The sequence below is a fragment of the Pan troglodytes genome, chromosome 15, assembly GCF_028858775.2.
Source record: "Pan troglodytes isolate AG18354 chromosome 15, NHGRI_mPanTro3-v2.0_pri, whole genome shotgun sequence".
In the NCBI taxonomy this organism is placed as follows: Eukaryota; Metazoa; Chordata; class Mammalia; order Primates; family Hominidae; genus Pan; species Pan troglodytes.
Genome location: NC_072413.2, coordinates 87,882,082 through 87,907,973, shown reverse-complemented (window position 1 = coordinate 87,907,973; position 25,892 = coordinate 87,882,082). Strand labels below are relative to the sequence as shown.

Genomic DNA, 25,892 nt, shown 5'->3' with positions numbered 1-25,892 from the left:
ACAGAAATTTTTACCCACTTGTGGCCTGTCCTCACTTTTTGTGGGGGAGGGATTATCTTTTGATATATAACAGGACTATATATTTTCCCAGAGGTTTTAGAGAGAACGTGAAAAAAAGAAAAAAGCCTGGGACTGTTTGGCATGTCCAAAGTCTAGAATTTTGGAGAGCATGTGTGTAGTGTTACTTGAGCATGTAAATGGGGTCTCCCTGGTGATTTTCTGCCTATTGCAATACTCACTTTGAACAGTTGCTCATCTTTCTTTTTCTGTATTAGCCAGTTTGAATATTTCTCTAAGATTTACATTATGTTTCAAGTTCTTTTACATTATAGAATTAAATGCTTACTGCTTAAATTATGATTTTTTAGCCTCAGTATAGTTGCATGAAAAGGCTATACCATAAAACAAGTGTGACCTACCAAAAAGAAAATTTGTCTACCACTTGGCAACTCTCTATGTGTAACACAGCTTTTGCATTTTAACTATTCTGATGGCAATGCTGTATTAATATTTCATTCTCTCCGTAGAGCTTGTGGACATTGTCATCATCCGAAGGCATTTGAGTACTAAATTGCATATGATGATACTTATAAAAGAAAATTGCAGGCCAAGCATGGTGGCTCACTCCTGGAATCCTAGCACTTTGGGAGGCCGAGGTGGGAGGATGGCTTGAGGCCAGGAGTTCAAGACCAGCCTGGGCAACATAGCGGGACCCCGTCACTACAGAAAATGAAAAAAAATTAGCTGGGCATTGTGGCACACCCCTGTAGTCCCAGCTACTCAGGAGACTGAGGCAGGAGGATCCTTTGAGCCCAGAAATTGGAGGTTTCAGTGAGCTACGATTGTACCACCGCACCCCAGCCTGGATGACAGAGTGATACTTTGCCTCCTAAAAAAAAAAAAAAAAAAAAAAAGAGGCCTGGTGCGGTGGCTCACATCTGTAATCCCAGCACTTTGGGAGGCCAAGGTGGGTGGATCACTTGACACCAGGAGTTCAAGACCAGCCTGGTCAACATGGTGAAACCCTGTCTCTACCAAAAATACAAAAATTAGCCACACGTGGTGGCATGGGCCTATAGTTCCAGCCACTCAGGAGGGTGAGGCAGGAGAATTGCTTGAACCTGGCAGGTGGAGGTTGCAGTGAGCCGAGATCGTGCCACTGCATTCCAGCCTGTTCAACAGAGCAAGACCCTGTCTCAAAAAAACAAAACAAAACCAAAACAAAAACGAGAAAAAGAAAATCACATCATGATTTTGCTAATTCTTCATAAGAACAGTTTCTTGTAGGGTCATGCATAGATTTTCACCATAAAAAGAGCCTCAAAGAGCATGTGGTACAGTCTCTTATTTTACACATGCGAGGATAAATGACCCATGCAAGGCCTTATACCTTGGTGGGGGTGAATGTGGGCATGGAATAGGATTAGGACCCAGGGTTCTTGGCCCCTGGCACAGTGTGTTTTCCATTGTAATGGATTATAGAATAATAATGTTATTCTTTATTTTTATAAAGTTGGTGTGCATTTCTAGATTTCCTTAGCTAGAATTCCTTAGGTTTCACAGAAACATAGGTTTCAGTGCTTTTAGCTTTTTGTTGATGACATCTTTTCAGTTTCTTAGTACTGAAGGAACTGTTCATCATACTTGCTTAAATTAGCTTTATGGAAATAATGTATACTGTTTTCCTTCCTTATTTTCAACCGTATTTACATGCTAGTCTTTCCAACAGGTTGTATAAATAAGTTAAATGTTATGGTAAATTATTCCAAAATGGCATATTAAGTTTGCATAAATTAAAACTATGGTGTAATACTATGAATCAGATTGTAACTAGATGTAAATTTGTAAATGTGTATAGTTAATTTTTTAAACATAATTTTTCCATGCGTGACTGCTTTATTTAAGTTAGTGTGTTTAACAATAAAATTAATGCAGTCAACCCGAGAACTACAATATTACCATTAACTCACATATATCCGCACACTCCTCCATCCTATCTTCCTGCCTTTTTCCATAGGAACCGATATCCTGAAGTGAGTGTTTATTATTCCCATGCTTTAAAAATACATGCACACGGCTGGGCGCGGTGGCTCATGCCTGTAATCCCAGCACTTTGGGAGGCCGAGGTGGGCAGATCACAAGGTCAGGAGATCAAGACCATCTGGCTAACACAGTGAAACCCTGTCTTTACTAAAAATAGAAAAAATTAGTTGGGCTTGGTGGCATGCGCCTGTAGTCTCAGCTACTCAGGAGGCTGAGGCAGGAAAGTTGCTTGAACCCTGGAGGCGGAGGTTGCAGTGAGCGAAGATCACGCTACTGCACTCCAGCCTGGGTGACAGAGCAAGACTCCATCTCAAAAAAAAAAAAAAAATGCACATATACATATATATACCTATATGTTTCTCTAATGTTTAATCTTCCTTGTTTTTAAACTTTGTAAAAAAGAATTTCAAATGTATGTAGTCTTTGTGACTTGCTTTTTTTCACTCAATAGTGTTTCTAATATTTATCCTTGTTTTATCTATAATTCACTCATTTAAAATGTGTTTAGCGGCTGGGCACAGTGGTTCACGCCTATAATACTAGCACCTTGAGAGGCCAAGGCGGGAGGACCTGTCAAGGCCAGGAGTTCAAGACTCGCCAAGCAGTAAGCAAGACCCCATCTCTACAAAAAATACAAAATAAAAATTAGCCAGGTGTGGTGGCACATACATATAGCCCTAGCTACTGTGGAGGCTGAGGTGGGAGGATCGCTTGGGCCCAGGAGTTCAAGGCCTGCAGGAGTTTGAAGCTGCAGGAGTTTGAGGCTTCAGTGAGCTATGCTCGTGCCACCGCTCTCCAGCTTGGGTGACAGAGGAAGATCCTGACTCTAAAAAAATAAAATAGTATAGCATTCCATTGTATGGATTTACCACAGTTTGTCTTTGTTTCCTTTTTCTCTTCTTATTAATACTGTATGAACACTTTTGTGTCATAACTCCTAGTGCCCATGTGCAATGCTTCTCTGGATATGTACTTAGGAATGGAATTGCTAGGTTGTAAGGTACACGAATGTTTACTTAGATAGTGCTGGAATATCATAATGCCAAATGATATTTTCAATAATTCATATCAATTTACATTCCATCAACAGTATATTCTGTTGATGGGCATCCTCTCCAACTCTTGCCAGGCTTCTTTTTTTTTTTTGAGACAGAGTCTCGCTCTGCCGCCGAGGCTGGAATGCAGTGGCGCGATCTCGGCTCACTGCAAGCTCCGCCTGCCGGGTTCACGCCGTTCTCCTGCCTCGGCCTCCTGTGAGTGAGTAGCTGGGACTACAGGGGCCCACCGCCACGCCCGGCTAATTTTTTGTATTTTTAGTAGAGACGGGGTTTCACCATGTTAGCCAGATGGTCTCCATCTCCTGACCTCGTGGTCCGCCCGCCTCGGCCTCCGAAAGTGCTGGGATTACAGGCGTGAGCCACCGCGCCCGGCCGTCAGACTTCTTAATCTTTCCCGGTTGAGTGGGTTTAATATCTCATTGTCGGCTTGATTTGTATTACCCTGATGAATGATGAGTTCTCTCTCTTATCTCTTCACATTTACTAGTCTCCTCTGTGACATACCTGTTCGTGGTTTTTACCCATTTTTCGATTGCATCTTCTATTGATTTGAATGTGTTCTTTATATGTGTTCTCAGTACAAATATTCGGTCTAGTTAACAAATATCTTCTCCCAGCTTGTGACTTGTCTTTTCACTTTCTTCAAGTGACTTTTCAGACATAAGTAAATTTAGTTTGGTTAAATTTATGAATCTTTGTCATAGTTAGAGGGCTGGTGTCCTGTTTAAGAAACCCTTCATTACCCCCAAAGTCAGAGACCTATTACCTATATTTTCTTCATAAAATTTAAAGTTTTGCTCTTGAAAATTAAATCTGTAATTCTACTAGAATTGATTTATGAATAGGGCGTGTGTGAGAACCCAGTTTCACCTTTTCCATATGGACAATCAGTATTTTCAGCTCTGTTTATTGAATGTGCCCTCTTTTCTCTGCTGTTCTGCTTTGCTGCCTCTGCTCCTGTGTTTTCTATTGTTTCATTGGTCACTTAATCTGTCTCTGCACCAATTTCTCACTGTCCTCATAAAATCTTAATACCAGTAGGGCAAGTCTCCCTCCTTATTTTTCGTCTTTAGCAGTGTATTGATTATTTCCAGCTCTTTGTTTTCTCATAATAATTCCAGAAACTAGCTTGTTAAAAACCAAAAACTCTGTTCAGATTTCGATTAACATTGACTTTACAGATGAATTTCTGGAGAGTTGACATCTTAATAATATTGTCTTCCTATTCATAAATATATTTTTCATTGGATATTTCAGAAAATTCTTTTTCTGAACCATCACACTACTGTCACCATCATAATCACATTGGTTTTCACTTACGCTGTATTTCTTATATGCCAACCCCCATTCTATTTGTATGCAGTTTTTACAGCAGTCTTTTGAGGTAGATCCTATTATTATGAAATATTGCACATAGGAAACTGAGGCACAGAGAGGTTAATCAACTCACTGTAGATCACACAGCTAGTAAATAGTAGAGGCAAGATTCTAGCCCAAGGTGCTTGGATATAAAGTTCATACTTTTAATTACTACTCTATATTGCACACAACTTGTTTTCTTCTTTTGTTGGATTTCTTCCTACATATTTTATCGTTTTTGTTGCTATTGTAAATAGTAGCTTTTGAAAATTATGTTTTTTAAATTACTTGTAGAAACAATAGAAATGAAATTGCTTTTTGTATGTTAATCTTCTAGCTAACAACCTTGCTAACTTTGTAGATTTTTAAGGATCCACAAAGATAATGACATCAGTGGAAAATAGTAATTATTTCTTCCTTTCCAATCCTTATATCATTTATTTCTTTTTGCTGACATATGCACTGGCTAGGACTTACAGGGGTGATAGTGTCTTGTTCTGAAACTCAAAGGGAAAGATTTCAATATTTTATCACTTAATTTGATCATAGCCGTAGGGGTTAGATCCTTTCTCAGATTAAAGAATTTCTTATCTGGTCTAGTTTATCTTGAGTTTTTTAAAAATCAAGAATTGACGAGAACACATGGACACAGGGAGGGGAACATCACATACTGGGGGCCTGTCGGGGGCGGAGGTGGGGGGGACAACTGGAGGCAGAGCATTAGGACAAATACCTAATGCATGTGGGGCTTAAAACCTAGATGACAGGTTGATAGGCGCAGCAAACCACCATGGCACTTGTATACCTATGTAACAAACCTGCACGTTCCGCACATGTATCCCAGAACTTAAATTAAAAAAAAAAAAAATCAAGGCTGGGTGCAGTGGCTCACGCCTGTAATTCCAGCACTTTGGGAGGCTGAGGCGGGTGGATCACGAGGTCAGGAGATCGAGACCATTCTGGCTAACACGGTGAAACCCCATCTCTACTAAAAATACGAAAAATAAGCCGGGCGTGATGGCGGGCACAGGAGAATGGCGTGAACCCGGGAGGCGGAGCTTGCAGTGAGCCGAGATCGCGCCACTGCACTCCAGCCTGGGCGACAGAGAGAGACTCCGTCTCAAAAAAAGAAAAAAAAAAATCAAGAATTGGCATTAAATTTCACTATATGCTTTTTCTGTATCTATTGAGATGTTATTTTTTGAAATTCATTAATATGATGAATAACATGTCTGTGTATATATGTATAGTTTTAATATCAATTCATCTTTTATATTTTTGATATAAACCCAAGTTTACTATCCTATTATCTTTTTTTTTTTTTTTTTTTTTTGGAGACGAGTGTGCAGATGTTTATTAGGGGATATTCTTGAAATGGATACCTGTTTGGGGAAGAAAAGGAAGCAGGATTGGGCAGGGGGATAACTTGGCTATGATGTCACAACAGTGTCCTCAATGAAGCCCACAGAGACTGATAAAGTTGGGTTTGACTTTCAGAGTTGTCCAGAGCTGGGGCAAGAGGGAAAGGCCTTTAAGGCCCCCCAGGAGATGGACTTTGGATACGGGCTGCCCTGAAGGGAGGGCCTTTCCCAGAGAGTGGGGCAAGCTGAAGTCCATCATCCAGCGGCACTTCAGCAGCTGGGGAGAGGGTTGATGGGTTCCCCAGCCAGGAAGGGGGATCTTGGTGGCTCATCACAGTGGCCACTGTGTGCCCAACATAGTTGCTGCACATTCATGTTCATCCCAGCCTCCAACATCCATTTTTCAGCCCCTGGGCCTAGGGTGGGGGCAAACCCAGCAACCCTGGGTTTGACATCACATATTAATCCCATTCCCAGAATCATTTTAGCCTGAGGACATAAGGAGCCTCCAAGCCAAGCTCCCCCTGGAATTCCCCGCACCTGCCTTTGCTCATGCAGCAGCTTCCTGACGCTGGCTTCTCAGTGTCTGAGCCCAGGAATGCTGCCAGAGTGGGCACATCACAGCCAAGAAAAAGGGAGTGGGAATGAGAGCTTTTGTCATTCAGTTCACAGCACGGCAGGCTCTGGGTGAGCACATCCTGTCCACTATCTCATTCGTGGTCACCACCTCCCTGCAAGGTGGGATCTTTTATGAGCCCCATCGATAGATAAGGACACTGAGGCTTAAGGACAGGAAGTTCCACATCTGGTCTCTCAGGCCTTTCTTTTCTTTTTTTGAAACAGAGTCTCACTCTGTTGCCCAGGCTGGAGTGCAGTGGCACAGTCTTGGCTCACTGCAATCTCTGCCTCCTGAGTTCAAGCGATTCTCCTGCCTTAGCCTCCGGAGTAACTGGGATTACAGGCATGCACCACCACGCCTGGCTAATTTTTGTATTTTTAGTAGAGACGGGGTTTCACCATGTTGGCCAGGCTGGTCTCGAACTCCTGACCTCAGGTGATCTGCTGTCCTTGGCCTCCGAAAATGCTAGGATTACAGGCGTGAGCCACCATGCCTGGCCATCAGACCTTTCTTTTCTGTAGAAATCCTTGACTCTAAAATCCAGGAAGCATGACTGTGTCAGGATACTGTTTATATGAACCCTTCTGTCATTTGTCCTCCAGAGAGATACTAACACTCCCCATCCCACCAGGTGGGCTAAGGCTGGGACTGCTTTAACCCTTTCTCTCCTAGAGTCAACACTGGCATGGGCCTGGGTGCTGCTTCCTGCTGGGGGACCTGGGGATTTGGGTCTTGTGGATGAGCCGGACACCCCCCAAGCCCTCTTCTAGCTTGATGTCCTCCTGCTGCAGGGCCTGCTGGATAGCATCAGTGAGGGCGTCAAAGGCCAGGTCCACATTGCAGTTGTTTTTAACAGAGGTCTCCACGAAGGCCATGCCCAGGGAGGCAGCTAGCTCCTCGGCCTCCTGGGCTGAGACACAGCGGGTGCTCTGCAGGTCACTCTTGTGGCCAACCAGCAGGAAGATGACCTTGTCCGGGCCCTGAGTGGCCATGACCTCCTGGTGCCAGTCTTGGATGTGTTCAAAGGACTTCCTGTTTGTCACATCAGAGACCAGCAGGACACCCACCACATTCCGGTAAAAGGACCTGGTGATGCAGCTGAAGCGCTCGTGGCCCGCGGAGTCCCAGAGCTGCAGCTTGACCCGCGGCCCGGCCCGCAGCTGCAGCGCGCGGCGGTAGCACTCGGCGCCCACCGTGGGCTCGTGCTCGAGCTCGGGCCGCGGGGCGCCAGGCGCGCCCGCCACGTAGCTCCGCAGCAGCGACGTCTTGCCCACCGCCGCGTCCCCCAGCAGTGCGACCCGAAATTGGTAGCGGCAGCCCTCGGCCTCCATGGCCGCGTCCCTATCCTATTATCTTTTAAATGCAGAGTAGGATTCAGTTTGCTAATATTTTACTTAGGGTGGTGTGTGCATGTGCGCGTGGTGTGTGTGGGTCTAAATTGGAGCTGTAATTTTCCTTTCTTGTTTTGTTTCATTTCAAGCTTATACTGGCCTCATACAGTGAATTAGGGAGAATTCCCTCTTTTTATATTTGGTACAGATTTTGCTATTTTAATATAAATAAAATATTGCCTTGGAAATTTTATAACTTTAATTATAAACATAATCAGAAACCTCTTGCTTTTGACAATACATTGTTTTCTGCTACTTTGAAAAACTCTGATTTCTACCATGATATCTCAAACTCTTAAGTATTTTTAATGAATTAAAAGTACAAAGGTATTAAAAGGTTATAACCATTTATTAAAATCCTCTATGTTACATCTTATAGTTTTCTATTCCCTGAAGTCACTTCAAGTTATTTATTTTTAAACATAGAACCTCTAGTTGAAGTCTATTTATGTCTGCTTCTGCTGGTTCTTGCTCATGGTGACTAATTTCCCTGTAAACTTGTTTGTATTCAACTTTCTGGAGCTCACCGACCTTGAAAAATAATTTATGAGGAATTCCACAAGCCCAGGATGAAATCAGAGTGGTTTATGTGTTTTTGCCAGGCTCCTTGTAGCACAGTCAGTACAGGACTATATTAAAACAAATCCACAGATGGAAGTTTCTATACTCACTCAAGGTATGTTTAGACCCAGGATCCCAGGGACTCTCCCAGTGAGGGTCAGTCAACACTCATACCTTCTCAGGGGTGAATGATCGTTTTTTATTTCATTTTTCTCTTACTGCTTTGCTCAGCACCAGGCAAACTTTCATGTAGTCCTTTGGATTTCAGCTTAATGTGGGAAAGTTATCCTGTGAGATGATCCAAATTGGCAAAGTCCTGGGTCTTCACTTCTGGCCTCGTCCCCCCATGAGGCTACCAGACCATAGCCCCAGTGCACGATGTGAGTGAATGCCTTCAGGGCAAAGGTGGCTTTGGAATGCCAACTTTCTTTCCACTAACCTCTTTGGGTTCAAGCTAGCCTCAAGAATTTGGCCTGGCAGCTCTTTTTAATTTTTCAGTCCTTTTAAGGTGGTTTTGTTTTAGTGTCTTATCCAGCATCTTTAGTTTTTTGCAGTGGGGAGTTGATCTGAGTATCCAAAAACAGAAACTCATGTGAATTCTTAAATACTTTGTCTCCCAAACTTTTCCTTCTAAATTCTGCTTTCCAAATATTGATTTATTAGGTAGACAATAAGATTTATTAAGTGTTAGAAAAGAGTATCACTTATTTGTAAGAGATATAGAAAATATATAAAATTAGTAATGCATTTCTAAAGCTTAGTAATTCTGGCATTTTAGCTTTACTTTATCTTCTATTGCTGTTTAAAGAATATGACCAAGTATTTCTGACCTTTTATTGCTCTTATATTGAATATCATTTAGAAGTTGTAAGCTAAATATTTATTTTCATGTAACCTAAAACCATAGTATTGGGAAATACTGATGTAATTTAGCGATCATGTCATTGAAGCTTAACATTTTTATTGCATTCATTATTTATGAGAAGAAATCATGCAGTGTTTCTGTTTTTATCAAGGTATTATATCTAAAAATCACTTTTCTTGAACTTGAACTCAATATTTATAAAAGTGCATTTTATAGTACTTATACCTACGACAAAATAATTGATTAACTGTGTCCGAGTGTGTTGATGGGTCCCCAAGGGCCAATGCTAGATTTGATGATTCACTAGAAGGACTTCCAAGACTCAGCCTACAGTCGTATTCATGGCTATGATTTATTACAGTGAAAGGATTCAATGCAAAACCAGCACACGGGAAGGGTACATGGGGTGAAGTCCAGGGGAAACCAGATGCCAGTTTCCCATTGTTCCCCTCCAGTGGAGTCACAGAGAACACAATTCCCCAATAGTAAGTTGTGACCAAACATGTGAAATGTGCCAACCAGGGAAGCTCAGTAGAGACTCAGTGCCCAGGGTTTAATTGTGGGCTGATCACATTGGCATTCTCTGTCTGGCATGTGCCAAAATTTCAGACTCGCAGAAGGAAAGCAAGTATTCAGTGGGAGCCATGTTGTTTGCACAAACAGTTTTAAGCACAGTGATCAACTCTTACCAGTTAATGGTGGTAGGAACCTTCCTGAAATCCAAGTTCCCAGATGCCAGTCAAGGGCCAGGCTTGTAAGCAGAATTGCAGTCAGGTCTGCTGTCTTAACTTTTTTCTACATGTGGAGGTGTGGCTGAAGTTTTTTAAGCACTTACCATTTGGCAAGCACTGTTCTAAGCCCTTTACTCGTTTCATCCTCACAATCACCATTTCATAGATGGGGAACTGAGGGATAGAGAAGTTAAAAAATTTGTCTCATATTTCACAGCTAATAAGTAGTAAAACAGGATTCATAGTAAGGCTTCGAATCCATGATTTTATCCAATACTTTATTTGGGTTTTTTTGAAAATTACTTTCATTTTGTCTCACCTCATGAATAAGATGTTCCATACATTTCCTTAAAATGGTGATTAAAATAAATTGTCAAAAAAAGGAAGAAATTGTCTTCATACAGCCCCTTTTAATCTTCAGTGTTGTTTCATGGCTCTTAATTTTCAGATTTGAAAAATCATTCTAATTATCACGCAAACCCTTCCTGATCTCATAGGCTTTTCTCTGCCTCTGTGTTTCTTCTGGGTTGGAGAATTTGAATTGTTTTTTCCATTTGTCTGGTCCTTGACCACTAATTTACTACCATGGTTCTTTCTGTATTTCCCTTTTGGTATTTTCTGAAATTTAGCAATTAGAACTGCAAACAGAGACAGTATCACAGCGCCATGGTTTTATAAACAAAGACAGGACAGCTGTCTTAGTCCATTTAGGCTGCTATAATAAAAATACCATAAACTGGGTGGCTTATAAACAACAGAAATTTTTTTCTGACACTTCTGTAGGCCGGGAAGTCCAAGAGCAAGGAGCTGGCAAATCTGGAGTCTGGGGAGGGCCCACTTTCTGGTTCACAGATGGTACCTTCTAAATGTGTCCTTGATATAGTTTGGACATTTGTTCCCACCCAAATCTCATGTTGAACTGTAATCCCCAATGCTGGAGGTGGGGCCTGGTGGGAGGTGTCTGGATCATGGGGACAGATCCCTCAAGGCTTGGTGCTGTCTTCATGTTAGTGAGTTCTTGTGAGATTTGGCCATTTAAAAGTGTGTAGCACTTCCCCTGCTCCAACTCTTGTTCCTGCTCTGGCCATGTGACATGCCTGCTCCTGCTTTACCTTCTGCCATGATTGTAGGCTTTCCCAGAAGCCAAGCAGATGCCAACGCCATGCTTCCTGTAAAGCCTGCAGAACCATAAGCCAACTAAACCTCGTCTTTATAAATTATCTAAGCTCAGATATTTCTTTATAGCAATGCAAGAACAGCCTACTACAGTCTTCATATGGTGAAAGGAGAGAACTCTAGTCTCTTCAGCCCCTTATAAGGGCACCAATCCCATTCATGGGGGTTCAGCCTTTATGACCTAATTACCTTCCAAAGGCCCCACCTCCAGCCATCACATTGGTGATTAGGTTTTAACATATGCATTTGGGGCAGGCACAAATATTCAGACCATAGCAACAGCATTTTCTGTTTTATTTCCTTCTTTGTAATTCTCATCATTGTATTGGCCGTATTATCTACCTCAGTATGTTGAACAGTGACTTAAGGGCATGGCCTTTAAATGCTGCTAGAGGGCCATCTGGGATATAGCTGATAACTAAGAGCTTGCCTCTCTACAAGTATACTTTAGATTATTTTTTTAGAATTGAAATGAGAAGATTCACTATTTGCTATATCCATTTCCAAGAAAATATATTATAGCTTCAAGAAAAATGCAAGTGTTAACACTTGCTGAAATATGATACAGATGTTTAATGTCTTACTGTAATATTATTTTACTGTTCGTAGTCACCTGCTTTTTTGATCCCTGCCTAAGTTTGCTTTCTTTATTCCATAACACCTGTTCCCAGGAATATATTTACAGTCTGTTGTCTTTTCTAAATGGTTGGTACATATGTAAGAAAAAGGTTGACTTTTACTGGTTTCTTTCAGTAAATACCTTAAGGATTCCTTGTTATTTATTTTCAGTGTTACTTTATTTCAATTTAATACCTTAATACTGTTTTTACTTAAATACCACATAAGGAGTCATGCTATATGACCTAGGCATGACACTTACTTAAATGTTTATGGATAGAAAACAAATTATTTCTAGTTTTACTTTTTAAAAAGAATTCCAAAACTTCAAACTACACATGATAAATGGCCCTGTGTTTCCATAGGCTTAGAAAGCTTATGTCTAATTTATTACTCCTATGTGATCATGTGTATCTAGTTGTTTGCTACCTTCTATTTCAGATCTTTGCATTTGTAGTTCCCTGTTTAAATATCACATCATCAGAGAGGCCTTTCCTATCCAAAGTGACTTCACTCCATCTCCCATCCCCAGTAAATCTCTGCTGCCTGGTTTTATGTCATTCATAGCAGTTAGCAAATCTCAGGGAAGATTTTTGTTTTTGTTGCCTTATTGTCTATCTGTCAGGCTTGACTATAAAGCTTCATGAGAGCAGTGATGTTGTCTGTTCTTGAATACCTCTGGATGTTCAGGTTAGTTCAGAGCACATGTTGAATAAATTAATGAATTTATTAAAGACTATAAAAACAATCTGTTAGTATGGTATTTGATCTTTGTTAATTCAAATCTATGAGATTTTCTGTGGGTTATTTAGGATGTGAAGAAGGTATCCAGACCGACCTTAGGTTTAGGTTATAATAATTAGCTAACTAAAAAGTTAATGGATATATTTAATCTCTAAGCCTGATTAAATTTTCTGACTCTTTGGGCTGTCTCTGAGAATTGTGTATCTGCTGTAAATTACCAAAACTGCAATAAACCAGGAGTCTTTCCAAATATCGAGATACTAAATACATACTTTGATCTCTTTGTGTCCATTAGAAATATTTTAAACATAGAAAAGTATGGAGAATAATATGGTGTAACACTTGCATTTCAGCCACTTCCCTTTATCTTGTCTTAATATTTGTCATATTTGCCTCAGTGTTTGATCAAAAACCAGTCTTGATATTTTTAAGATATACTTAAATCAGTAGATCTTGAGTAAAGCAGATCACTTTCTTTTTTTTTTTTTTTTTTTTTTTGAGACGGAGTTTCGCTCTGTTGCTCAGGCTGGAGTGCAGTGGCGCGATCTCAGCTCACTGCAAGCTCCGCCCCCAGGGTTCATGCCATTCTCCTGCCTCAGCCTCCCGAATAGCTGGGACTACAGGCACCCGCCACCACGCCCGGCTCATTTCTTTGTATTTTTAGTAGAGACGGGGTTTCACAGAGTTGGCCAGGATGGTCTTGATCTCCTGACCTCATGATCCACCAGCCTTGGCCTCCCAAAGTGCTGGGATTACAGGCATGAGCCACCACGCCTGACCGAGCAGATCACTTTCTATAAGGTGAGAGGGCCTCATCTAATCAGTTGAATGCCTTAAGAGAAAACATGTAGGTCCCCCAGGGAAGAAGCAGTTCTGCCCACAGGCTGCCTTCAGATTTGAGGCTGCAACATTAACTCTTCCCTTGACTCTCTGTTATGTTGCATTGGTCTGTTTGTCTATCTTTGTGCCAGTATCACACTCTCTTTATTATATAACTTTGTAATCTTGATGTCTGGCAGTGTAAGTCCTAGAGCTTTGTGTTTTCTTCAGAATTATCTTGGCTATTTTTAGCCCATTGTGTTTTAAAATAAATTTGAGTCAGCTTTTCAATTTCCACCAAAAAAAAAAAAAAGAATAAAACAAGAAGCCAACTTCAAACCCAAAAGTTGCTGTCTTCTTTCTTTCTCTTTCGTTCTTTCTTTCTTTTAGTTGCTGTCTTCTTTCTTTCTTTCTTTCTCTTTCTTTCTTTCTTTCTTTCCTTTCTTTCTGTCTCTCTCTTTCTCTCTCTCTTTCTTTCTCTCTTTCTCTCTCTTTCTCTCTTTCTTTTTTTTTTCGACAGAGTCTTGCTCTGTCACCCAGGCTGGAGTGCAGTGGTGCGATCTCAGCTCACTGCAACCTCCACCTCCCAGGTTCAAGCGATTCTTCTGCCCCAGCCTCCAAGTAGCTGGGACTACAGGCGCACGCTACCACACCTGGCTAATTTTTTGTATTTTTAGTAGAGATGGGGTTTCACCATGTTAGCCAGGATGGTCTCGATCTCCTGATCTCGTAATCCACCTGCCTCAGCCTTCCAAAGTGCTGGGATTACAGGCTTGAGCCACCGCGCCTGCTGGCTGGGTTTTTAATTGAATTTATATTGAATCTTTAGACTAGATCAATTTGGGGAGAACTGACAATGCCAAAATGTTTTAAGTCTTCCAGTGCATGAATAAAGTATATCCTTTTGTTTTTAAAGGTCTTATTTAACTTTCCTTGCTGTTTTGTAGTTTTAATGTAAAAGTTTTACACATATTTTATCAGATAATTCTGAAATATTTGGTTTTTATGTAGTTATATAGATTTTTAAATTTTATTTTCTACTTATTTAGATATACAATTGTTTTTTATATGCTGGTCTTACACCAGCAGCATGACTGAATGTCTTAGTCTAGTCCGTCTGTTATAACAGAATACCATAGACTGGGTGGCTTAAACAACAGAAATTTATTTTCTCACAGTTCTTAAGACTGCGAAGTCTGCAATCAGATGCCAGCATGGTCTGGTTCTGGTGAGGAGCCTCTTCCTGGCTTGCAGATGGCTGCCTGCCTGGCTGTGTGCTTCTGGGTCCTTTCCTGGACATGTGCACAGAGTAGGGGATCTCTTGCTCTTCTTATAAGAGCACTAATCCCTTATGATGGTCCCACTCTCATGACCTAATTACTTCCCAAAGACACCACCTCCAAATACTGTCACATTGTGGGTGAGGGATTCGACACAGAATTTAGAGCAGGAGTGGGCACACACATTCAGTACATAATACTAAGTTAACTTATTCTAGTACTTCGTCTTAGTAATTGTAATAGTATATATTTTATGTTTTCTAGGCATGCAATCAAGTCATCTTCAAATAATAGTAGTTTTATTTCTTCTTTTCCAATTCTTATGTCATTGATTTCTTTTTCTTTTCTTACTATATCAGCTAGGGTCTCCCACATAGTGATAAATAAAAGTTATGTGAGCAGGTATCCTGTTTCTTCCCCATCTTGGTGGGGGGAGGGGAAAACTTTAGTATTTCACAGTAACTATGGAATATGCAATAGGTTTTTGTGTTTTGTTATGTTTTTAGGGGATAAATAACCTTTATTAGATTAAGGGAGCTCCTGCTTTGCTAAGAAATTTTATCATGAATAAATACTGACTTTTATTAAATGCTTTTTCTGCTCATGTTGCCATAATCATATTTTTCTCCTTTACCCTGTTAATGTGATGATGATAGGCAGTAGACCAATAGTAAAAATAGAACTATTGTACCATTAGTAAATGTGAGGCTTAGAGGATATACAATTGTATAATTTTTTTTTGTTAAGGGCATTTAAAAATTACTGTTTTCTTATTATTTTTTAGAGACAGAGTCTCCCTGTGTTGCCCAGGTTGGAGTGCAGTGGTGAGAGCATGGCTCACTATAGCCTCAAACTCCTGGGCTCAAGCAATCTTCCCACCTCAGCCTCTGGAGTAGCTGGGACTATGGGCATGTGCTACTATGCCCAGCTAGTTTTTTAAAACTTTTTTGGAGATGAGGTCTCACTCTGTTGCCCAGGCTAGTCTTGAACTCCTGGCCTCAAGCGGTCTCCCACCTCCATCTCTTGAGTAGCTGGATTACAGATGCAAGCCACTGTACCTGACTATATGGACATTATTTGTAGTAGATTCCACAATGCTGTTAAATTTGTCTATATCTAACAGGTACTTGGGAAGAATAATTAAATGAACAGAGAAGTGGTTTAGAAGTGACAGGTGACTTGGCATTTGTGTCCAAATAAAAAGTAAATGTACATTTGGCCGTCTATATCAGCAAGTTCCATGTCTGTGGATTCAACCAACTGAGGACAGAAAATATTTTTTTAAGTTACATCTACGCTGAACATATACAGACTTTTTTCTTTGTCATTATTTCCTAAACAATATTGTATAACAGCTGTTTACATGCCATTTACAATGTATTAGGCATTATGAATAATCTAGAGATGATTTAAAGTATACAAGAGGATGTGCTTAGGTTATATGCAAATACTACAATATTTTGTAGTAAAGACTTAAGCATCTGTGAATTTTAGTGTTCATGGGAGGTCCTGGATCCAGTCCTTCATGGATACCAAGCGATGACTATATTTATATATTCAGTCACCTTTTGACAAAGCTTAATGGCAGTATTTCTTTTGTGAGTCTGAACAAATGTTCAAGAAACTACAAAACATTCCTCTAATATCAATTTCTTTTATTCAAAGATGTACTAGAATATTATTACGTTAAGATAACTATCTTAGTCCATTTGTGTTGCTTTAAAGGAATACCTGAAGCTGGATAATTTATAATGTAAAAGGGTTATTTGGCTAAAAATTCTGATGGCTGGAAAGTTCAAGATTGGGCGTTTTGCATCTGGTGAGGCCTCAGATTTCTTCCACTCTTGGTGGAAGGCAAAGGGGAGCTGGCATGTGCAGAGATCACACGGCAAGAGAGGAAGCAAAAGAAAGAGTGGGGAGGCGCCAGGCTCTTCTTAACAACCAGCTCTGCTGGGAACTAATAGAGTAAGAACTCACCCACCCCCACCCCCAAGAGAGCACATTCATCTGTTCATGAGGGTTCCACCCCCAGGACCCAAACACCTCCCATTAGGCCCCACTTTTAACATTGGGAATCAAATTTCAGCTGGAGGTTTGAGGGGACAAACATCCAAACCATAGCGGTAGCTGTAGGACTTTTTAGCTCTGCCTTCTTTAAATTGTATATTATATGTAACTGAGCCACAGACTGAGAGGTGGGTAGAACATTCACCAGGCCTTTTGTTGTTCCTAAGAACAGTGAAAATTCAAAGAAGGTACACTCTGTAGGAAATCGGTATTTCCCATCATTGCTTATATAAATCTTAAGCAACCTTATTTTAAGGTGAGTAGATGAGTGAATGGATAGAGAAAAAAAAGAGAGAAAGAGAGAGTGAGAGAAGTCACAGAAACTTGCTGTAGGTTTTTCACCTGGATGAAATGAAACATCACAGATGGTTTCTCACAGATGATCTCTTGGCTTCCTTCTGTAGGAGTTTCTCCCAGGGCAGTGCATTCTTTGTCCATGGTGGGGAAAGAGTCAAAGTCTCTATATCAAAATGATCAGTATTCTATAACATATTTGAATTTAGACCATCTCAACATATGCCCCACATACATTTCCCATTGTGCTTCACCCTTAACAGAAACAAATAATAAGACAAGGTAGTATTTGAACCTCTCAATGAAGAGTTTATAATGCATTGAATACCAATATTTTATTCGTCCCTCTGGGACCCAGGAAGTTTTTCAACACTCAGGCAATGCATGATTGTAAGATTCATGTTAGGTAAGAAATGTGCCTTTCTTTTGTAGGGTAGAAAAAAGGTGCTTGAAAGGGGAAGTGGGATTAGAAAACCAGTATCGCTCCACACAGGTGCTCTTGAGCAAACCAGTTTTTGGAAGGATTATAAATAGAAGTCAAAGTTCTGTTAATTGATTATAGTAATACTACAATGCTTGTGTAACCCTAAGCATACATGCTCCTATGATTAATGCTACCGATCTTGGTTGTAGACCCAGGTTTGAAATTATTTTTATTCAAGTGCATGCACACTTTCAACTTCATACCTTTACTCTTTAATGAAGGAAAATTTAAGACAAGTAAAATTTAGAACAGATTTTGTATGGTTGGTAGTAGAATTCAAAAATATATTAGTTCCAGGCCAGGCACAGTGGCTGATGCCTGTAATCCCAGCACTTTGTGAGGCCGAGGTGGGTAGATCACCTGAGGTCAGGAGTTTGAGACCAGCCTGGCCAACATGGTGAAACTCCGCCTCTACTAAAAATACAAAAATTAGCCAGGTGTGGTGGTGAATGTCTGTAATCCCAGCTACTCAGGAGGCTGAGGCAGGAGAATCACTTGAACCTGGGAGGCAGAGTTTGCAGTGAGCCAAGATTACACCACTGCACTCCAGCCTGGGTGACAAAGAAAAAAAAAAAAGAATATATATATATGCGCCAAGTCATAAAGTAGACCAAAAATATAAGTAGCTCTAAAAATAGTTTAGATAAAAATTTTATTGATGGGTAGAGAGTGGATTTTGAAGAAACTGAGATTTTTGTGTATCTCTAAATATGGGGGTTGATGAAGAGCTCAGTTATTCAGCCTTTTACTTCTTTTAACAAGGACTTATTGAGGCAACTGTTACTTGCTTACATTGAGCTAGGCAGTTGGGGATATGGTGTGAAGTAGACAATTTTGTTCTGTAACATTAAATGGCAAAACAGTATCAGGTAAACTAAACCAATGATAACAACCATATAATCACCAGTTGTTCTAAATGCAAAATAAATAAATAAATAGGGTAATAAGAATGCAGAGTAATTGGGATAGTCACTTCAGGGTGCCTGCGGAGACCACAGGAGAGGGTGACGTGTGTTTGTGATTTCTGTGGTACCACCCATCAGTGGACCTGATGGACCATGGTTCTGACTTCTATCCTTTCCCCATTTTATAGATGGGGAAGATGAGATGCAGAAGCACAGTAACTTTCCATGTGCATGTAGGCATCTATGTAAGGGGTTAAGTGAGAATTCAAACCCAGGTGGTATGACTCCAGAGTTAGTATTTTTAACCACTGTGCTGTACTGTCCCACAAGTAATATTAGTTTCATATTAGTGAAATAACCAAGATAAGTACCAAGCAGACTAACCCCAAAGTCCGCTCTTAACAGCTACACTAACTGCCTCTCAAGAAGTCGTAGAGCTTATAGACTGACACAGCTGGTGTGTTTTTATCATTTTTTTTTCTGTGAAGTAATTAGTATTTATTTTTTCTATTTTATTTAGATTTCATTATTTTTCAACTAATTATAAACCACCTTCAAAAGAAAAGAAAAACGGAAGTGAAGTCTCAGTTTAGGATCAATTTGAAATATTCTTAAGACTCTTTTAATATGACATCAGTTAACTTGAGCACCTTCATCTGCCTATGCAGTCCAGTATTCAGGAGAATGCAGTTTGTCTTAGTCCCTTTGAGCTGCTATAACAAAACTTCATAGACTGGGTAGCTTATAAACAAAGGAATTTTATTTCTCACACTTCTGGAGGCTGGGAAGTCCAAGATCAGGGCACTCACTGGCAAATTCAGTGTCTGGTTAGGGCCTGTTCCCTGGTTCATGGAATGGTGTGTCACATGGTGGAAAGGAGCAAGGGAGTGCTCTGGCGCCTCTTGGGCACCAATCCCATTCATGAAGGCTCTTCCCTGTGACCTACTCTTATGAAGGCCCCACCTTCTAATACCATCACATTGGTTATTAGGTTTCAACATATGAATTTTAGGGAGACACAAATGTTCAGAACATAGCAGAGTCATACAGTAAATACTAAGAAAGGTATACTCACAACGTTTAGAATAAATGGAAACTGAAAAACTATTAATAGGCCAAATCTTAAAAGAGGATATACTAATGCTGACATGTGTACCCACACATATATTTGGCATTTCTGATAGAACAGGTTTGTTCTGGAGAGTTTATACGTAATGAATTTTGCTAAAAGTTTTCTGTAACATCCCTGTGTTGTAATAGGGGAAGAAGCATCACTTTTCTCTTTTTATAATTAGAAAATGCAGGCTTATAAGGTTATACTCAGAGTGAGTCAAGCTGAATATTGGGTAATCTTGAATCATAAACCGTCCACGCCTTCGTTTAAAAATTATTGTCTCCATGAATAATAATAGGAATAAGAGTCTATATGAGCCCAGCAGTGCAAATTAGCCTACAAATTAACTTGGTTTGGCAAAAGTAAAGTATGCTTTTAGTCTTCTTCAAAAATACTTATTCAGACATATGTAAAAGAAAATTATGGTATATATTTGTAAGTAATTGAAGTGTTTGGGAGTTTTTTTGTTTGTTTGGTCCTTGATTTTTTTTTGGAGGGGTGGCATGTTTATGGTTTTTTTTGTGTAGCTTACCATAGCCAGATAAATTAAATGCATTGTAACTCACTGAAAAATAGAACAAATTTAAATTGAATAAGGAATATGGTTTTATAGGATTATAGCATAGTTAATAATATCACTAACATAAAGAAGAAGTGTCAGGAAAAGAACAATAACACAGGCTATGATGCTGAAAGGAACCAACATCTAGAATAGCAAAAGTGATAAAAGGAAAATAATAGGAAATGAACTGAATTTCATAAAAGGTGTCTTTCTAATGCCTTTAAATATAAAAGAAGGAAGTAGGATCGAGTACACTAAAAAGAAAAATAGTCATATGATGTAAGAGTTTGTCCACCAGAGCTTAACAAAAACAGTGGAGAACAGAAAAAAAATGGGCTAAATATTGAATACAATAGCAGTTTAGTAATGATCAGAGGACAGGGAGATGGGGGGGATCATGTCTCGGCAAAAGAAAGGTCAAAACAAGGCAGAAAGTACATTTTGGGTTAATTCAAACAAGGTAAAGTAATAGAAGAAAATAATACCAAGTAGACATTGTCTTAAGATAATGAAATGTATAGCCTAATGTTATGCACATTGCTTAGCAACAAGCAATTAAAAAAAAGAATGAAAAAGGAACTATGGAAAAGAAGAGACATGTGTCTTGTAAAGTGGTCAGATACAAGATGAAAATGAGAAGAGCCAAGAAAGAAAATGAATTTAGACCTCAAAGAAGTTTGAGATAAATGACCCACATTTGTTATTGTCTCTTAGGTCAGTTTTTTAAAAAAGTTAGATACTGAATTATAATAATCATTAAAATAACTGCTCAAAGTAGAGATATTGATTGCTATGTAAAATGTACTCCATATTCTTTATATATAAAGCTGTGAAGATATATTTAGACATTCATATAATTGAATATTTTGAGAAAATATATTTTAATACAGTACGATAAAACAAATCTATAAAAATGATTTAAATGTGATTTAGAAGGGCATTTGGAGATGATTTTCATCTTTTATTTTCTTGTTTTGGATATGGATTGTTGCTTTATACATCTCTAATACTTTATTGTAAATATTTAAATAGTGGGTAGCATCTGACCTGTTTGTAAAGTTCAGAAGTACCTTTATATAAATAATAGCTTCTAAAGGCCAGTAGACACATTTAAAAATAAGCAAGTAAATTAATTCATCCCATACCTGGCAGTTAAAATAGAATGCATTTCCATTATATGGCTTTAGATTTGACTTTGTAAAAACTGAAAGCAATACAAACCCCACATACCACACTACCACAGGGGTCATCTAATGAAAGGATTATTGTCTCAAAACATTGCTCAGATCATCTTTTAGTACGTCCCACCTGCAAGCTAGAATTTTTCTCCTAGTCATCTGTCTTTTGAAATCATAGAATCTCAAACCTTGTTTTTTCCCCTATCCATTTGAGAAAATGACCAACGTTCTGTAGCGTTGGAAGAAAGGTACAGATTTAATAACACACGTGGAAGCAATTGAACAAAAGTGGTAATAATCAGCCTTTTATTATTGAGTTTTGGGACTTACATGTCATTACTTATGATAAAGCTCCACAGTGCTTCTGCCAATCAGAGTTCTTACTGCTCAGTGTTTTGAGGTTGAGAGTGGTAAATTAAAGTGTGCAGTGCCTCTCAAAATAGTTATCCAATGTCTTAATATATGAAGGGGTGCCTTTTGAGATACTCTGATTTGTATTTAGGATTTACCCATTGCTAAAGCTGAGTGCTTTTAATTAAAACAGTAGATCCAAACAACTGCCAAACCCTTTAATGGAGTAAAATACCATATTTTAGTAAATCTGAGACACCATTGATTCTAGGGGCACCATCATATTATGTACCACTAATGACAGAAAAAGTTCTGCCTGTTAAACTGTGACACACTGCTAAGATACCAACAATTGCAAGATGCTTTGCAAATTTAGAAATTTTTAAATTGTGGAAAATGGTGTTAGAGAAGCAAGGAAATAAGATCATGTGCACCTTCACCACCTCGTTCTGAATTATCTTTAGATTTCTTATACCCAGTAGTAATCCTATCCAGTGTACTTTATTCTGCCCTTTTAGAACCTCTTCTTGGCCCCATTACCCGATTTCACTGCATGTAACCTTGACTTCACTCAAAAATACTTTTGGTTGGCCTGGTGCGGTGGTTCATGCCTGTAATCCTAGCACTTTGGGAGGCCGAGGTGGGCAGATCACAAAGTCAGGAGTTCAAGACCAGCCTGACCAACATGATGAAACCCCATCTCTACTAAAAATACCAAAATTAGCCGGGTGTGGTGGCACACACCTATAATCCCTAGCTACTCAGGAGGCTGAGGGAGGAGAATCGCTTGAACCCAGGAGGCAGAGGTTTCAGTGAGCTGAGATCACACCACTGCACTCCAGCCTGGGCGACAGAGCCAGACTCCATCTCAAAAAAAAAAAATACTTTTGGTCATCTACTCTGGGAGTAGATAGTACTGTGACTATCTCAGTCAAACATGCCTCTCTGACCTATCCTAGCCTTACGAGAGGATGTAGACATCAATTGTGGATAGTCCATGGGCTCATTCTTGCCTTGTAAGCAGGATGTAGGCATCAGTTCATGAAGATCTGGTCCTACAGCCGTTGTAGAGCTTCCTCATTCAGTGTTGGTTGGGCTTCTACCAGGAGCCTGGCATTGTGCAGGTGCTCTAAGTTACAACACTGAACAAGACATGTCCTGCAGGCAAGGAACTTGCAGTCTGGGAGAGCAGATGCATAAACGGGGATTGGAATTCACTTAACTTTAGCCATGACAGGCAGCGCTGCCAAGAGGTAAAATTTCTCTTCACCTCTTCCTTGATTTACTGTCCTCCCTCTTTTTTCTTGTGACCCCCAACTTAACCCTTCATAATATCAAACAAATGTAATCTGCCTTGCATTGCACAGAAGCCTATCAAGAATTCTCTACAAATGGACTATCTGAACCCATGCACATGTTGTTTTGTTTTTTACTTTTTTTAAAACACATCTTACATACATAATCATGTGCATATTTTGAATAGAAATTTCCCCTGTCCTAATCAGCTACCCAAATGGGAGTAGGAATAACTCATTGTAATGATGATGTTTGACCCTGTCTTGGAGATAGCATGTCCAAGAGGCCCAGCACCCTCTGACCTTAGGATATGATCTAAATACAGCCTCATCTGTTTAACGGAACCATCTCCTCCTCCTCCTCTTTTTCTCCCTCCTCCTCGACCACCACCACCACTGATGCTAGTAATATAACCCATTCTGGGCCCTGCCTTCTCTCTAGCTCTATCTCAGCCAAGCTTCTGGGAAAAGTAGTCTGCTTGTTGTTTTCATTTCCCCACAGTCTCTACTTCTGAACTCAGTACAGTATGGCTGTCACTTCTACCAGCTCCACTGAAATAATTTTGCTGTGCTCACCAACAACCTCCCAGTTGCCAAATGTAACCTTCACCCTTCAGTCTTTGAACCCTTTTCAACATTCAAACTAATGACCTCCTTGAGATGCCCTTTTCCATTGGCATCTGACACTGCTCTCTTGGGTCGAGTCTGACCTTTAACAGCCAATGCTTCCACTCTCCCTTGGTGAATGGCACTCTGCCTGCATGCCCTTTCCAATTTTCTCTTCCTTACCAGTATACTTCTCTGGGATATTTCACTCACAGGCTCCACTCCCACATGGAGGACTCCCAATTCCATTCCTTTAGCTCAGCTTGGTTTTCTCAGTGTCTCACCCCCATCTTCAACTCCTACTGAACGTCTTTCTCTGGGTATCCTCAATGACCCCTCAAACTCCACATATTCTAAATGGTTTATATTAACTTTAACCTGCTGATCCTTCTCCTTTTTTGTGTAACTTTCTTTGGTTCATGATACCACCATTTACCCAGTTACCCATAACTGGAACCTCTAAATCAACCTCTTTTCTTGACCACTTATAACCAACTGGTCACCAAATTCTGTCTCATCTACCACCCATATCTGCCTCTGTTTTTTTCCACCTCAACATTCTTGACCCGTGCTATCTTAGTTGGCTGTAACAAAGTACCTCACAATTGTATGGCTGTATGGTTTGGCTGTGTCCCCACCCAAATCTCATCTTGAATTGTAGGTTCATAATTCACATGTGTCATGGGAGGGACCCAGTGGGAGATAATTGAATCATGGGGGCAGGTTTTTCCAGTGCTGTTCTTGTGATAGTAAGTCTCATGAGATCTGATGGTGTTTATAAAAGGGCAGTTCCCCTGCATGGCAGTTCTTAGTTGATGGAGTAATTTGTCTGTTTAATTCCGATAACGAACAAGACTGTGGCATGCTAACTAGTTACGTGAACCCCAAGCAGTCAGCATCCCCCAACTTCTTAGAGGGACAAGTGGCATTCAGCCACCTGAGATTGAGCAATAACAGGTCTGTGATGCCCTTAGATGTCCAGGGCTGCATGTGCACTACACTGACTGGTGGCGTTCTGCCCCCGTCCTAAAGATCTGTGGAACTTTGAACTTGAGAGAGATGATTTAGGGTATCTGGTGGAAGAAATTTCTAAGCAGCAAAGCATTCAAGAGGTGACTTGAGTACTTTTTTTTTTTTTTTTTGAGACAGTTTCACTCTGTTGCCCAGGCTAGAGTGCAGTGGCGCGATCTTGGCTCACTGCAAGCTCCGCTTCCCAGATTCACGCCATTCTCCTGCCTCAGCCTCCTGAGTAGCTGGGACTACAGGGGCCTGCCACAGCGCCTGGCTAATTTTTTGTATTTTTAGTAGAGGCGGGGTTTCACCATGTTAGCCAGGATAGTCTCGATCTCCTGACCTCTTGATCCACCCACCTCGGCCTCCCAAAGTGCTGGGATTACAGGTGTGAGCCACCGCACCCGGCCGACTTGAGTACTCTTAAAAGCATTCCACTTTATTCATTCATAAAGATGTGGTTTGGAATTGGAACTTATATTTAAAAGGGAAGCAGAGCATAAAAAAATTGGAAATCTGCAGCCTGACAGTGCAATAGAAAAGAAAAACCAGCCGGGCGCGGTGGCTCACGCCTGTAATCCCAGCACTTTGGGAGGCCGAGGCGGGCGGATCACGAGGTCAGGAGATCGAGACCATCCTGGCTAACACGGTGAAACCCCGTCTCTACTAAAAATACAAAAAATTAGCCGGGCGTGGTAGCGGGCGCCTGTAGTCCCAGCTACTCGGGAGGCTGAGGCAGGAGAATGGCGTGAACCCGGGAGGCAGAGCTTGCAGTGAGCCGAGATCGCGCCACTGCACTCCAGCCTGGGTGACAGAGCGAGACTCCGTCTCAAAAAAAAAAAAAAAAAGAAAAGAAAAACCCATTTTCTGGGGAGAAATTCAAGCTAGTTGCAGAAATTTGCATAAATAACAAGGAGCCAAATGTTAATCACGAAGACAATGGGGAAAATGTTTTCAGGGCATGTCAGAGACCTTTATGCCAGCCCCTCCCATCGCAGGCCCAGAGGCCTAGGAGGAGAAAATGGTTTTGTGGGCTGGGCCCAGGACCTTGCTGCTTTGTGCAGTCTCAGGACTTGGTGCCCTGCATCCCATCTGTGGCTAAAAGGGGCCAATATACAGCTCAAACCATTGCTTCAGAGGGTGTAAGCCCCAAGCATTGGAGGCTTACATGTGGTGTTGGACCTGTGGGTACACAGAAGTCAAGAACTGAGGTTTGGGAACCTCTGCCTAGATTTCAGAGGATGTATGGAAACACCTGATATCCAGGCAGAGGTGTGCTGCAGGGGTAGAGCCCTCATGGAGAACCTCTGCTAGGGCAATGCAAAAGGGAAATGTGGGGTTGGAGCCTCCACACAGAGTCCCCACTGGGACTAGTGGAGCTATGAGAAGAGGGCCACCAT

The 25,892-nt window shown here is 40.6% G+C and overlaps 2 protein-coding genes across 6 annotated transcripts in view; one reads left to right on the top strand and one right to left on the bottom strand.

The window, feature by feature from the left end:
* Nucleotides 1–25,892, top strand: part of EFCAB11 (EF-hand calcium binding domain 11) — a 156,995-nt gene that overhangs the window by 51,821 nt on the left and 79,282 nt on the right. The window lies entirely within an intron of this gene.
* On the bottom strand, nucleotides 5,767–7,771 carry LOC737297 (ras-related protein Rab-42-like). Its single transcript, XM_024348850.3, has one exon. It carries the CDS (start codon nucleotides 7,769–7,771, stop codon nucleotides 7,115–7,117), a length of 657 nt encoding a protein of 218 aa, XP_024204618.1. The 3' UTR covers nucleotides 5,767–7,114.

Coding starts and splice junctions, on each gene's coding strand:
- LOC737297 (XM_024348850.3), bottom strand. CDS start 7,771: ATGGAGGCCGAGGGCTGCCGCTACCAATTTCGGGTCGCACTGCTGGGG.